Here is a 16,125-nt window from a genome sequence, read left to right on the forward strand (position 1 = left end):
CTTCCTTCCTTCCTTCTGTTTGAACGTATGAACAAGAGTGCCTTTGGGTTTCTACATGTGAGAGTAATTAGGATTAAGGAAATCTGATTCCTTTTAATTTTATACTGGACATAGGGGTCCTGCGGTCTCTAAAGGATGCATTGTTAAGTAGAGATTCATATGTATCAAACATGTAATACATATTATTCAAGCATTTATTTGTGGCAAAGGAATAATTCATCTTCTGTTGAAGGAATCTCATCAGACTTTTGATATTTTGACCAGCCCTTCTGTTGCTGAGTAAATTTAAACCCTGGCAAACAGACATTTGGTCAAGGGGTTACAATGTCTGAAATCTCCAAACACTTCTATTTTTTTTCCAATGGTTACAATTGTTTTGCAAAGAGCTTCCCAAAAAAATAGAGCTTATGACTCAGAGTAGACAATGTATAGACCTGTCAGATTCAGGAACTGTTCAGGACTTGAATTGCTTTGAGTATTGCTACACCTGGGGTAATAGCAATTAAATTCAACAAAAAAATGTATTAAGAATCTACTATGTGTAAAGCACTGTGATAATAATGAAGTTCCGTAGTGTTTTACAATTTACAAAGTGATTCACAAAAAAAAATTCTGACTTACAACAATCCTGTTATCGAATACAATTATTTCAATTTCATATATTACCCTCAATTTGATAAGTATTTCTTAAACATCTACTATGTTTTAAGCACTGTGCTGGGTGATAGTAGAAAGGAGAAAATTGTGCTTTGCTCTCTAGAAATTTTAATCACACTTGGATAAGAAAATAGGCTAAAAGAAATGTGATTTGCCCATAGTCACAAAAGTAGTATATAGAAGAAGCAGAAATTGAACCAAGGTCTCTTCTAGTTTTAAGTCCAGGACATAAATGAAACATACCTGTGGAAAGAAATACATCTGGTAAACAATAAGCAAACAATTTAAGCCTCAAAAACAGGCTAAGGGAGGTAGAGGTCAGAAGAGAGGGGTAGAGTATTTGATCCCTAGAACAAATAACTGACATTTGTATAATACTTTGAGGTTCTCCAATTGTTTTACATATACATAATGTCATTTCAGCTTCACAGTGGCTCTGTGAGGTAATAACTAAGGTTATTATTATCCCTCCTTTATAGAGGAGAAAACTGAAGCTTACTGAGACAAAGTGAATTACACATGGTCACCCATCTAATAAGTACCATTCCATCCCCCCCAGACCCCATCCTGCCCCAGACACACACACACACACATACACAGAGAATTTTAAATACACTTAAATGTGGTTAAGAAAAGGATCGAGGGAATACCAAGAATAAAGGGAAGAAGTATAGTAAGGGAAAAGAACTTAGACATGTAATAGTTAATAGCTCACATTTATATAGTGCTTTAAATATGCAAAAGTATTTTACAAATATTATCTCATTTGATTCTCACAAAAGCTCTGTAAGGTAGCTACTATTATTATCCCCATTTTACTGATGAGGAAACTAAGGCAGAAGTTAGATGACTTGCCCAGGGCCACACAGCTAGTAAATGTATAAATATCTGAAGGGCAAATTTCAACTCGGGTCTTCCTGACTCCAAGTCCAGAACTTTCCCCCCTGTATCATTTATCTGCGTCAGTATTCCATACCCCTTCTCCCCAAAACGGGTGTATGGAAAGGGAGAACACTCTACTGCCACACTAGTCCTAGAAGTGCCATGTATCAATCCCAGTCATAGTTCCAGCGTTAGCCTCAGTCTTTTGTCACTGTGCTGATTGAATATAATAAGTACCTTAGTTTTAGTGCCTGCTCCACCTCTCCCGACTCCTTTCCTCTCCTCTGAATCATTGTATAATGCACTGGTCCATCCACTTGGATTCCTAGGGTACGATGATTGGCCACACCAGAAAGATGACTTCTGGTACACAGGTGGCAGAGTGAATAGTAGAGGAAAGAATAGGTATGAAACTTGCAAAGAAAAAAAATCAATTGATCCAGCTACTGGATCAATTAAAGCAAAACTTCAGGATGGTAAGGGAGGGAGAAAGGAAGGGAGAGGGAAAGAGAGTCAGAGAGGTGTAGAGAAGGGATAGAAAAAGGGGAGAGAAGTAAAACAGAAAGAATGGATGTGATAAAGATGAAACTAAAGGGAGAAAGGGGGGAAAAGGTGAGAAATGGGACAATTTTAAACTCAGGTGGTACATTTAATGCCTCCTCAGTTCTTACAACTTGCATCCCTAGAGATTCGAAAGTGACCTTTCTTGCGTTTTTGTGTTATTCCAGAAGCATGAGCGGCTCATAGGATCAGAGTTGCTGCCAGGGATCTTAGAGTTCCTCTGAGTCCAACTCAAAAGCCAGTTTGTGGCAGTTTAGTTTGAAGGTATCTTTTCAAGTCAGTTCTGACTAGTTCTGCCTCTCCTTTCTGCTCATCGCTGGCTGGAGCAACCCACATCAGCCCCTCAGTAGCATTTAGCCAGGATCAGAGGTTGCTGGGAAACAAGAGGTGATTGATTCCATCACCTTCCTGTCCCTTTCACAGTGGCTAAGGTAGAGCTTGATCGATGTGTGTATACTATTGCTGGCTAAGGAACAGGAGCCAGAGACACCTAAGCGGAGTGTCTGCCTGGGAATAGCAGGGTGCATTGTCCAGCCCCCCACTCCCTGGCCCTTGCCACAGGTGCTGTGATTCTCAGTTGGCTAGGCAGGTCTGTCACTCAAGCGGAGCCTGTTACTGGCCAGGATTAGAAAGAGGAGCTGAGGGGAGGGAGGGGAGGAGGGGAGGCAACTGGGTGATTTGCTGTGGCTGCCGAAGTTCACATGGGACGGACTGGCAGAGTGAATCCTACATCGGCAAGCGGGTAGCACCCACTGGCCTGCTGCCCTCCAATTCTTCCGCCAATCCATCCTCCTCTGCCACCCGCTCCTCGCTGTTGTCCCAGTGGGGGCTCTGGACCTACCTCCCACCCCCTGCTCCTCCTGCTCCTCCTCCTGCCTGCCTCCCTCCTCCTCTTTCCCCCTGTCTCCCTTTCCTCCCCCTTCTCTTCCCCCTCTTCTCCTGCAGCTCTGAGGGTTCCCAGCTAATGCTGCTGCCGCCGCCACTGCTGCTGCCGCTGCCTCTGCCACCCCTCTCTCGGTGCAGAAGAACAATAATAACCCTTACTGGCACCCAAGCTCACGCCAGAGAAATAACCCTTTGCATTAGATGGTATTGAATTGTCTCCCTGGCAGATTTGCAAACAGTGCAACTGTGGCAAGAATACTTTGCCCTAAAGACACTTCAGAGTCCAACTGGATGAATTACTCCATAATTCAAATTATTTGAAGCTCTAAGATCTGAAGAAAGTGACTGTGTAGGTGTATTAGTGGTATATTTTGCGTCTTGCAGTGAGCGGTTTTAATTTAGAGGAAGGGCACTGGGGGGCTATCGCCATGACCTTAAGGAGCTGGCTTGTGTTCTGGTTATTGCTGCTCTTTGAAATAGAATTAAAGGTAAGTTGTTTTTTGTTTGTTTTTCTGCCGATCTTTTGTTTTTAGAGTTTCTGAATTAATTATTGACACACGTTTTAATTTGGGGGAGGGAGGGATGACAAATTACTCCCAACCGGCTGCCTTTTTTCTTTCTTTCTTTCTTTTGACTTGATCTCATGAAGTGTTTGCAAATGTTTTCTAGCGTGCACCTGTGTGTGCTGTGGAAGCAGCAGCTGGTGTTCCTGGAAGCCAAAACTTCCCGCATCCTTCACTGCACTCAGAGTTAGCGGACTTGGTGGAAAACAGCGGTAAGTCAATAAGGCTTGGGATTCTAATCCTCGAAACTCAGCAGCTCATAAATTCTCTCGATACTTGGTTATATGGTGCTGTAAGTGGTCATAATTACAAGGAACACATCAAACCCTAATTAAAAAATACTTCTGTGCTTTCTTCTTATTTCCTCACAGCACAGCCCATAATTAGCCTATCGTTAGTATTTCTTTTTTTTTTTTTAACTGTATTGCCTTGTAAAACTGTAATGACTTTGCTTACCAGGGAAATAATGTCAAATGTTAGGATAGGGGCATTGAAATGTGTTTGCTGGGAAAGGTGGGGGTGGGGGGAACATGAAGTTTTAAGAAAGTGGTAGTAGCTATCTTGGTTTCTAAATCACGAGGAAGAGTTATGAATAAGCTAATGTAATTATTATAAGGCTACTGCCTATGGAATTTAGAATTAGCCTATAGTCAATTACTGTTCATAGTACCTGTCGACTTTTTAAAGTTGATTTGGCTTGTCAATGATCTACTTTTTCTTCTTCGAAAACAATGAAACTTGTAATTATAAGCTAAAAATGTAAAACCACATCAATTGTCATTATTTGACTTTATAACAAATAACAATTCAATGTAAAAAAAACATCCTTTTTATGTTAGGATCATTTTAAGCATCACTAAAGGTGTTTTGATAGTATGGCATTCCAATTTGTTGAGTCTGTATCCCTTTATACTGAAAATAAGGATGCAGGTAGAAGGAGGCATTCTTTTTTCTTGAGCTTATTTCTTAAAATTTGACATTAGTCCCTAAGCATCTACATAATGACATAGCTAAGGATAGATATTTATCACAAGTTCTCAATAGCTTTTAAAATAGCATCTAAGTTTGAGGACAATAAAAACTCAGAGTTATGAGATGAGTTAAAAGAATTAACTGAGTTTCAGAATTCCTGAGCATAGGAGCATGACAAGAAAAATAAATGTGAGCAGTTAATATGTACACGAAATATTTAAATACTGCCCTACTTGGTACGGAATGCTGTAGTATAATCCTCAAAACAAAAGAAAGGACAATGCTGAGATTTGCACCACTGTATATGAGATCCACTAGAGGGCGCTGAATGTAAACATTACAAAGTGATAGGGAAATAAATTTTTAGTATTGGTAGAGCAAGGTTATCTCTATTTATAAATCCCCTCTCCCTCTCCCCCCCCCCGATTGTCCTGAGTTTTCATTGATCCCTTTCCATGACTTAACTTCAAATCATGTAATTTAGTCTGTTTAATTATTTTTACACGAAGTAACGCTTTTGAGAGTACTAAAATACCTTATCTACAAATTGGTGTTCCTCCTCCTAGTCCCCCAAACTCTTTTTTTTTTTTTGACAAATCAGAATTCATCTTGGAAATATGTGATCCCATGTCCTTTGTAAAGTTTAATGTTAAGCAAACAATAAGCATGCAGAATAATTTGAGACAACAATAAGTGGAAGGCAAGCTATGCAAGAAGATTTAGAGTTTAGCTTTAGACCTGGGTTTGAATCTTGCCTTTCCAACTCACAATCTGTGTGTTTGACTTTGACCAAGTCATTTAACTTCTGCAGGCCTTGGTTTCCTTATCCTTAAAATAAGGGGCTTAGTCTGAATATCCTCTAAGGGTACTGTCTGTAGAATCAGAGGAACTGAATTCAAATCTCCTCTCTGCTACTTACTGTGTGACCTAGGGCAAGTCCCTAATCTACCTTCCTTCACCTAACTTTCTTCAGGTGGCAAATGAGAGATTTGAGACTAGATAGCATCTGAGGTACCTTTCAGTTTTAGTAACAGTCTTTTATAGCTCCAAATTCTGATTGTTTCCTGGGTGAATTTGCATGAACAGGATTTTCTTTGAGTGTTTTGTTAGTTTTGTTTTTAATGCCAGCAAAAGTAGATTTCAGGTAATATGTACTCATGTTATCTTCAAGGACATGCATATTTACAATGACTGGTGCTTACAGTTTTTGCAACAAGTAAAACAATAAAAATGATACCTATCATAACAAGACTTATCAAACTAATTAAAATGGGCTTCTTAGCTACAGTGAAAGGACATAAAAGTAAAGGCAAATCATAATATAAAGCTAGCATTTTTAAAATGCTTTAGGTTTGCAATAATGCACTTTACATGGTAATTCATTTGTTCAGTTGTAAATCCTTCACAGTGCTGGAGAAATAACTAAGTGTGCCTATCCTACCTACTGACAATATTTTCAAGTGTCATTTATGGTACAGAGGATCACATATCCATTGTCATCATCGTCATCATCATCATCATGTCTAAAAGTATGTAGAATGTTAGTGTACATCTACAAACTATTGGGTGTGGGGTATCCGATTTAAAAGTTGGACTTAAAAGTCACAGAAACCATTCCTGTTTCCTATTTTAAATAACTGGCATAAGGACAAAACAGAGCAAAAGGAAATCGACATCTTTTCTTTGAGGCAGAAATAGTTTTACACCTTGAGAGGCCAAGTTTATTTTCAGTGAACAAACATACCATCATTTAATATATTTTGTCATTGACTAATACTCAGTAGTAGGAGACCTGAAGCCTCTTCTATTAATTTTCATTCATCTTCAGAATAATATGAATCCAAGCAAAAACAAAAAAGCAAAATTATTTTCCAACTGTTAACCTTTTATTCATTTCATTTCATTGTGTAATTTTTTTTAATTTTAAGCTAACTTTAAATCCTATTATGGGTAAGGTAGACTCAAATCAATGATTTATAGTCATTTTAGAACTCCTATTTATTTGACTCAATAGAAATGATGAGTATGAAAAGAGCATGTGCAAATATCATGGACAGCTAGGTTTGGAAATTGACATACTATTTAGTTTGGCACAGTATGCCATGACTTGGTAAGACAGAATATTTGTCTGCTTATTTTTGCAACAAAACTGAGCTCAAGTAAGACTGAGCAGTCCAAGGTACTGATGTGAGTCACCATTGGGAGAATTTTCCTCTTACAAAAATTATACATAAGCTCTCAGTTTAATTTAAGATAGCCTAAAAATAGCAAGTTTTAGTTGCATTTTAAAACTGGCTAAAGTTTTTCATGATTAAGATATCTTTTGAAAATATCTTTGAGGTATTTGCCATACCCAATTAAAATGGGTATGGCAACTTTACCTTCCATAAAGTAATAAATATGTGGTGTGCCATACAATTTTTTTGGTTTCTATGTTCATTGAATCTGTAGATGTTAGCTTTTGGAAAACTATCTCTATATCATCTAATAGGCATGCTTGGCAGTGAAAATTCCCTTTAGTCCAAACTGGCTCCTAGAGGTAGATGTCTTCTCTTGCCATGCTTCTTCTACCTCCTTTTCCAACAAGGCATGTATTTTGTTTGTATCACAATATCAGGTGTGTAGCAGTAAGATCAATCACTTATTAAAGATTGATGCATCATTTTTGGAAAAGGGACATATTTATACAAAGAAGCAAAAAAGGGTACAGCCTTAAGAGTATGGCTCCCATTATTTCATCTGGTGGCTTTTAACACTTTTTACTCATTCATTCATTTATTTTTGCTTGGAAGAGTTCTTCCCTTTTAACGTGTTCAATGAGAGCTGCTACATCATTCTTGTTTTGAACAATTCAGCTTCTCTTCTATCATCACTTCATGGCTACAGCTGAATTGATAACATTACAAGGTCTGTGAGTTGGAAACACCCACATTAGAACTGAGGGAGGAAGGTATAAAAATGACCAAGCTACCTAACTGTCTTTGTCCCTTTAGTGCTGAGCAAAGGATCCAGGATGAAAGTGAGCATGAATCAATTGTGAATGATCCACATTAGGGAACCATTAACTGTAGTGATAATGTATTAGAAGGGTTCTCACTTTGCTCCCTTTAGATATACAGGATTTAGTATTAATTAGTGAAAACCCTGTTCATGCAATAAAAGTATGGACTATTGATTAACTTTATCTTGCCTTATTCACTCCATACCCAATAAAAAGAACTTTGTAATCAGTACCCATTTTTTCTATAATCTAAATTGTTGGTCAATAAAATTATAATTATGTCCTTTTATAGGTAATTTAGAACTTACCTATAACCTTAGAACAGAAATGTTGTAAATACTTATTAAGCATGCTTATAGTTTCATCATTCTACTCATGTGTTTTTCAGTGGCTATAGAACCTGGGTTGAAAGGAAACTCAGAAGTCATAGAGTCCAACTCATGCGTGAACCAGTCATTCCCTGTATGGTGTCCTTTGGATACTTGTCCTCAACAAGTAGAAATTCAAGTCTCCACTGAATGCTCACTGAAGTAACAGTGCTATTAATAATATTAACAACAACAATGATAAAAATAAATAAGATTTGAAACTAGGAAGACTTGAACTAAAGTATTATCTTTGGCAATACTAGCTTTATAACCCTAAGGAAGTCACTTAACTCCTCAAGACAGAAGTAACTCTCTAAGTCTCTAAGCTGCAAAGAAGGCCTGGCCATCATTGGTATAAGGTTCCTCACTGAAAAATCCCTATGCCAATAAATTCATAGTCCTATCCCAAACCCCTATTGTTGTTAATTCTAGTAAACTATGAACTTATATAAATAGCCCATTCCATTTCTGAACAGCATTATTGGTTCGGAAGTTTTTCCATACATTGAATTGAGCTCTGTCTCTCTATTATTTTTACCCATGGTTCTTACTGTCCTGTGTAGCCAAGTAGAAAAAGTCTAATCCTCTTACATGACAGTTTTCAAAATATTTGAGAAGCAATGTATATAGATTGCTAGACTTAAAGTCTATAAAGACAAGGGGTCAAATTCTTATTTGACCTTATTACTTAACTTCCTTCAGCTTCCATTGACTAATCTGTAAAAAGGTAGTTAAAATATGTTTAAAATTGTGCTAAGATATAGCACTTATCTCACAGAGTAGTTGTGAGGCTCAAATGAGATGATATATATATATATGTATTGTTTAACAAGTCTTAAATACCCATATATATCATATGCACATATATATCATCTCATATTTTTCCATGTTATTATTATTATTTATGGCTATAGTGTTTCCCTTAATCTTCCATGAGCTAAAACTTCAGCTGTTTACCATAACTGAATGTTCCCTAGCTTAAAAAAGTTGTTGTTCAAGATCAAATATAGTCTGAGTAAGACAGAGTAAAGTACTTTCTCTTTTGGGGACACTGTTTCAATTTCAAGGTAATTTGTGATTACAGGGGTACCCTATCACAATGCTGAGATTCATGTCGAATTTACAGTCTACTAGAATACCCAGTTCTTTTTCAGGGAAAGAAACAACAACATTGTCTTGCCTCTCCTAACTTATAAATCTGATTTTTTTTTAATCCAAGTGTAAGACTTTACATTTATTTCTATTAAATGTCTTATTACTGGATCTGGCCTTTCTTGTTTTATTCAACCTGTCAAAAGATATTTCAAATATGCTATTTTAATGGTTAGTTGGGTAATGCAGTGGATAGAATGTCAGGTCTAGGGTTAGAAAGACCTAAGTTCAAATTTGACCTCAGAAACTTATGAGCTATGTGACCCCGGGCAAGTCACTTAATTCTGTTTGCCTCAGTTTCCTCATGTATAAAATGAACTGAAGAAGAAAATAGCCAGACATTCTAACATCTTTGCCAAGAAATCTCCAAATGGAGTCACAAAGAGTCAGACACTACTGAATAAAAAGGACTGAACAACATTTTAATGGCTGAATTTTATTTCATAACACTTTTGTCACTTAATATTTTATGTTTCTTTGTACTATATGATCGGAACCTTCCAGAAGCTAGTGCTTCCCCTATCCATAGAGTCTTTAAAACATCTAGCCATTTTATAGCTTCTGACTTTAAGGACCAGAATAAACCTACCTGTCTTCCCTCCTTCCTATCTTTCTTCTTTCCTTTCTTCCTGCCTTCCCTTCTTTTTCCCTCCTTTTCTTCTTCCCTCCTTCCCTTCTTTCCTTTAGAAACTTTTATTTTAAAAAAAACTTTATATTAAGTGCTAGAAGTGATAAATTTCCTTTTGACATAGCTCCTGCATCTCTTAGGAGAAAATCTGGGTTTGGATGCTAACTCCATCATTTACTGGTTGCATAACTGTGGATAAATCACTTCACTACTCTGAGTCTCAATAACCTTGTCTGTTTAATATCACCTGCTGCATAAGGGAGTTTGGGGGAGTTCGGGACGGGGAGGATGAGGATCAAATGAAACCACCTATGTAAACAATTTGCATAATTTAAAGCTGTACACAACTATGAGCTATTATAATATTTGTCTTGCCTTTCTGATTTCTGAACTCAGAAAACAGCTATTCAAATTCTTTGAAAATTCTGAGGTATTTGAATCTGTAGAGCAGAGTATAATGGACATGCCTCAACTGGAGCACCTTAATCGTGTTGAGAAGGTGGCCCTGTCTCTAGCTGTAATGCTTCTTGAAAAGAAACAAAAAGAGCTAGGAATGAATACAATTACCTTAGCCATGGGCATTTTTACCAAAGCTGACTACTTCAGACTGAAACTGTATACAAAAGTTACTTACTGATTTTTGTGTGTCTGTGTATGTGAGTACATGTAGGTGTGTGCATGAATGTGTTTCAAATCAAAGGGGATGAGTACAGGAAAAATCTGTTATATTAACAAAGGATTCTTCTCTAAACACAATCTAACCCCTGAACAACTTTACAAGGATGCAGAAACAGTCTCCAATTGGGCACCAGTGAATCAAGTTGCTCATTTTAAGCAAAGTGAGGTCAGATTTCTGATCTTTAACATATTGATGCTCTAGATAATAAAGGTTTAGGATTTAAATACTCCATGATCCCACAACATTTGGAGATGTCATATATTTCTCTGTTTCCTTGGGTGAAAGCAGATATGTGGGCAGATAAGAACAATTTTTCTAATTTGCTCTCTCATTTTTTTGTACTTTAAGTGAAAGGTTTTTTCAGATCTCTAAACTGACCAAAAGATAACAAAACTTTCTTATTCCAGGATGTTAGATTATTTAAAATATCTTCCTACCCTCCAGTATTACTTCAGTAAGGCAGGGATCTGGGTTCAATTAAAACATGAAGTGTTAATTCAGAAAAGAATTAAAGAAAAAACTGACAATTGTCAGGCTGTAAATTTCATTATAATATTAATGACAGTTTTCATTTATTTCTTTTTGTTGGAATTCTATTCAAAGACAGACAATTAGAAGGGGTTGGAGCAAATTATACACTCATGTCATACCAGAAATAGATGATGATGATGATGATAGAGGATGAGGAGAAGGAATTATTATTTGTGGGCTTTGGATTAATCTCTCTCAAATAGCTTAGGACAAATTCTTAAATATGCAAGAGTATTTCATCAGATCCCATAAAGAGGCTGTACCAGGGATTCAAACTGGCATTGGGTAGGAGGGAGGGTCTATATCCCATTGAGTTAGTAGTGCAATAATTAGGATCATTGATTTAGAAATTGAGTGGAGCATTCTATTTGATAATGCCCAGATAACTGATACCCAGAAAAATATGATATTTTAAATCATGTTAACAAATCAGAGTACACTGATAGTAACAATGAAGTATATTGTTTGTTTGTTTTCCCTAGGGTGTTCAAAACACTTTTAGAGAAAGCTTCTTTAGCCTTTGATTTGCAAATAATTTACACAGCTATGGAAGCATGGTCCTTTCTATGCATATGTCAGAGACACAAAAGAACAAAATGCAAACTGTTAGAGGGATTTTTTTCAAGTAAGCAAGCTCTAGGACTGAGGTCAGGTGATATTCACCCATATACATCATGCTATCTATAGATGAGGTCAGATAATATTCACCCATATACATCATGCTGTCTATAGCTTCAGCAAAACAGCCTAATGTCTGATTGTTATACACCATCTTTAGATTCAAAATGTTTTAACCATCCCCTTTATTCTTCCAAACACACACACACACACACACACACACACAGGCATAGTTTCTAATTGTTGTTCTTTAATATGCTGGTACAAAAACTCAAATGGATCTGTGATTTCATCATTTAAATGTCCCTAGCCATGATGCAGATTGCAACTCAATTATGTCTGCACATCCTATACAACTCTGTTCATTCCACTCTGTCCTCCAAAAAGTTTTTCACTGGGTGACTGCAGTTCTGGTGGAGGCTTTCCTCGAGTTCTTCTCAAATCACAAGACCAATGAAGCATTCTGGGTGGCCTTTCAACCTATTTTCCCTTGCCTTCACCTCATAGCCAGCTTATGGCCTTTTTTTCTATTATAACATTTCCCTGATAACATCTCCCCCTCCTATTCTTCATACTTTCTTATTGGATACGTCTCATGCTCCTCATGCCCATCATGAGTCTCTTTGTCACTCTTTGTGTGAATTCATTTACATTTCTTTAGGCATGTTCTGTCCCATGTCTTTCAGTCATATAACACCAAAGGTAGAATGTAGGTATTTAAAAGATGAACCTTATTTTCAGGGACAAGTTTGGGGTCATTAAAAGAGCATAGCAATTTCCTGAAGGTAATCTAGTCCACCCTCCTTCCACTTGCCATTCTTAATAATAACGAAAAATAGTTTTTTAAAATGCTATTGAATCTGAATTTTTATGAGATCCCTTTTGATTTCAGCCTTAGATCTTGGTGCAGGTGGCAGAAAATTCAAATGTCATCTTAAAGGTTTTCTAAGTGATTTATCTAGATACATGGTGGGCTAAAAAAATTATAAGTAATATGAAGAGAAATGGCATTGAAAGACTCAGTGAAGATGATCAGAGGAAAAGGAAACCTTTTCAATAGAAGCCTAACAAATTGTTTTGAATAAGAACTGATACATTAAATAACAATCATAAACTATTAAAAAAAAAGTAAATGCAAAAATTATGTATTGAAGGATGTTATTTTCAGGATGGGGTAACTTTAACTTTAAAAACCAAATTGCTTAAATAAAATGAATATTCAAATATAAAATAGACTAAAAAGTGAATGAGTAAAACTGATCTTTAATAAAAATTAAAATGTCATATATTGAACAGAATATATATTGAACAGAAGCCATATTTACAAAGTAGAAAAATATTAGGACATTTCCATTTTCATAAAGCTTCACTATTTTTCCTTCTTTTCAAATAAGACCATAGCCCTTTACTTCATTTAGTCACAGAACATTAATACAGATCATACAGATGATTTTGAGGGACATTTTAATACTTTTGCTTATCTATGTATTAAATATACATATTTACAAATATTTGGTATATATTAATAAAATACAATATATCAGTACCTGTACATGTGAATGCATATTATATATACATATATGATATAGATGTATATGTATATATATATATATGTTACATATATTCTATTTCATTTGGAGAAGTAGCATGATATGCAGGCTAGAGATATATTATATATAGCCTTGTTGTTTACTTGTTTTTCAGTCATGTCTGACTCTTTGTGACTCCACTTGGGTTTTCTTGGCAAAGACGCTGGAATGGTTTGCCATTTCCTTCTCCAGCTCATTATACAGATGAGGAAACTGAGGCAAATAGGGTTAAGTGACTTGCCCATAGTCACACAGCTAGTAAATATCTGAGGCTGGATTTGAACTCAGGTATTCCTGACTCCAGTGCTAGTACATTATCTACTATACCACCTAGCTGCGCTATAGGCTAGAGAACTGGCCCTGATATCAAGAAGCTCATACTCATTGTGCGGAAGTTTCAAGTGACCATGGGCAAATTATCTTAATCTTAGTGTTCAGTCAATTCTCTAAGTCTATAAATCGCATAATAGTTTTAATCAGCCATGGTAGGGGGAATTTCCTCATCAGGAGTTCCACATACTAAGGAAATCACAGGTCCAGTTCATAAATAATTTATTTACTATACAATTCAAATTAAGATACACTACACATGCTCTTTCTTAAGTATGCCTCATTTAGTCATCACAATTTTAATACTCATCTACAACATTGCTTTTTCTTTTCCTTAATTGAACTCTGTTGTTTTCTGCTATTTGGTCTACAGAATATGAAATTGTATCAGCTTATGAAGTACACCCAAATGGAGACTACATGACACATGAAATTATGCACCGTCAAAGGAGAAAGAGGTCACTTTCTCATCAAGGAATTGATGCTCTTCACCTTCGGCTCCATGGATTTGGGCATGACTTTCACATGGATCTTAAAACCTCTGACAGCCTAATAGCTCCTGGATTTATGGTACAAACCTTAGGAAAGAAAGGCACTAAATCAGTACATACTTTCCCACCAGAGGAATTCTGCTTTTATCAAGGCTCCTTAAGATCCCACCAGAACTCGTCAGTAGCACTTTCAACATGTAAAGGTTTGGTAAGTCCAAATCTTACCAGTTATGTTCATGGCATGATTTAAAGCAAGATTCAGAGTAACTATGTGAGCATATTTACAATAGGTAGGAAGCAAAATTGTAGCCTTGATTATAATAAATATGTGTCTTTACAAAAGTGAGATGAAAGTCACCAGATAACATTTATTTATGTTTGAAATATATTGAATAGCTTCAAATTACACATTTCATAATCTGGGCAGGAATGATAATAATTACCCCATTTTTGTTGTTTTAGTCTGTATTATTGGTAGGGAATGAAGTTGTCTTATGAAGCAGAAACAGGTCTTGCTAATATCAAAGGTCAGATACACATAGTCATGGTTAATTTGTTGCAAACTTTAGATAAAAGATGTTTTACTATAATCTTTTGATTTGTAAGACAATTCAGAGGAATGGCTTCATGGCAATTAAAGCATTTAGTGCAGTAGGAAAAAATGTAGAATCTAAAGTGCAAGGACGAGGGTTCAAATATGTGCTTTATTATTTATTTCCTAACTGGTAAAAAGAGGAATTTAACTATCATAGCTATAATGCTTAAAAATATTATCTCATTTGACCCTTTCAACAACCCTGTAAGGTAGGTGCTATTATTATTCCTATTTTACACATGAGGAAATTGAGGCAGACAGAGGTTAAGTGACTTGCCCAGGATCACCCAATTGGCAAGTATCTAAGGTTGGATTTGAACTTTGGTCCTGGTTCCAAGTCCAGCATACTATAAACTGTGCTACCTAACTGCCTCATAATTTGATTACTCAGAAGGTCCCTTCTGTTCTACATTTATACTTTATAGTTTTGCTATATTGAGCATTCCACATGCTGCCTGTCCCACTTCAAATCTGTATATAAGATCATATATGTAGAGCCAACAGGGGATCTTGGAGGATTTCTGGTTTAACTTCTTCATTTTATAGATACAGGAACTAGGGTGATGAGAGATTAAATGACTTGGAAAAAATTCATAGCAGACCTAGGATTTGACCCAGGTCCTTTGACATCAAATACAGTAATGCTGCTACTGTACAGTGTTGCTTCTATTATGAGTCTAATCTCTGTGCCTATAAGAAAAATTCAAAACTCCAATGACCAGTTTATGTCACAGTTGTGAAGTGAATTCAGTTCAATTCTGCACATTTCAAAGCACCTACTTGGTACATAGGATTGTGCTGGGCTCTGTGACATTACTGGAATAATATCTTTGCTATTTTGTTAATCTAAGCAGACAATATCAGCTGTATTTGGGGAGGTTACAAGAAGAGGATAAATTTTACTTTTTGCCAAAAGTAGAATTGATTTGAGCCTCCTGTGTTGGGGGTTCAAACCAAACTTGAAAACTTGATAGTCTTTTACTTTTGGCAAAAATACAACTTCCTTTTTATAGAGAAAGAGCTTGATAGACGAGAAATTTCTTGGACTGAATGTCTAACCAAATGTTTCTGAAAATATCAATGAGCCAAGTGTGAATAATAAGAAACATAAGATAAAATATTACCTTTGAGTTCACTCAACTTTAAACATTAAAGGAGAAATGTGTTGTCAAAACACTTTAGTGATTTTGCTGATATTAAAGTATTTGGCAAATAGTCTTTCAAAAATTCTCTGCATCCTGAAAATGTTATGAGGCTATAAACCTTGATCTATTTACCCATTTGGAATGATTAAATGCAGACAGATCACATGAATAAAGTCTTTGCATACATGCTTGCTGAAGATCCAACAGTGAGTGACTATTAAAGTTGATTGCAAAACATGCAAAGTATTTACAATTTATTAGCTACTGAAAAGAACATGAAGAGATGAAATTTCTGTCTGCTAATGCTATATAGGGTAGCGAGGTGGTATAGTGCAGAGAGTGGCTATCTTCAAGTTCAGAAGAGCTAAATTCAAAACTTGCCTCTTACACTGGCTAGTTATATGACCCTGCTTGATCCCTTAGTTACTTAATCTCTCCCAGGCTCAGTGTCTTCAGCAGTAAAATAGGAGATATAGTA

General features: G+C 36.2%; 1 protein-coding gene across 1 annotated transcript in view; it reads left to right on the top strand.

The window, feature by feature from the left end:
• The first annotated feature begins 2,784 nt into the window (after positions 1-2,784).
• The window catches only part of ADAMTS16 (ADAM metallopeptidase with thrombospondin type 1 motif 16), a 248,323-nt gene continuing 234,982 nt past the window's right edge, over positions 2,785-16,125 (top strand). Inside the window, exons 1-3 of the mRNA XM_069076863.1 lie at positions 2,785-3,473; positions 3,655-3,760; positions 13,790-14,115. Of these exons, the coding sequence (XP_068932964.1) occupies positions 3,414-3,473; positions 3,655-3,760; positions 13,790-14,115 (492 nt within the window). The 5' untranslated portion in view covers positions 2,785-3,413. The remainder of the gene's footprint in view (positions 3,474-3,654; positions 3,761-13,789; positions 14,116-16,125) is intronic.

This window comes from Petaurus breviceps, unplaced genomic scaffold, assembly GCF_028583685.1.
Source record: "Petaurus breviceps papuanus isolate PSGF00001 unplaced genomic scaffold, PetGlider_PUasm1.0 151, whole genome shotgun sequence".
NCBI classification, from domain to species: Eukaryota; Metazoa; Chordata; class Mammalia; order Diprotodontia; family Petauridae; genus Petaurus; species Petaurus breviceps.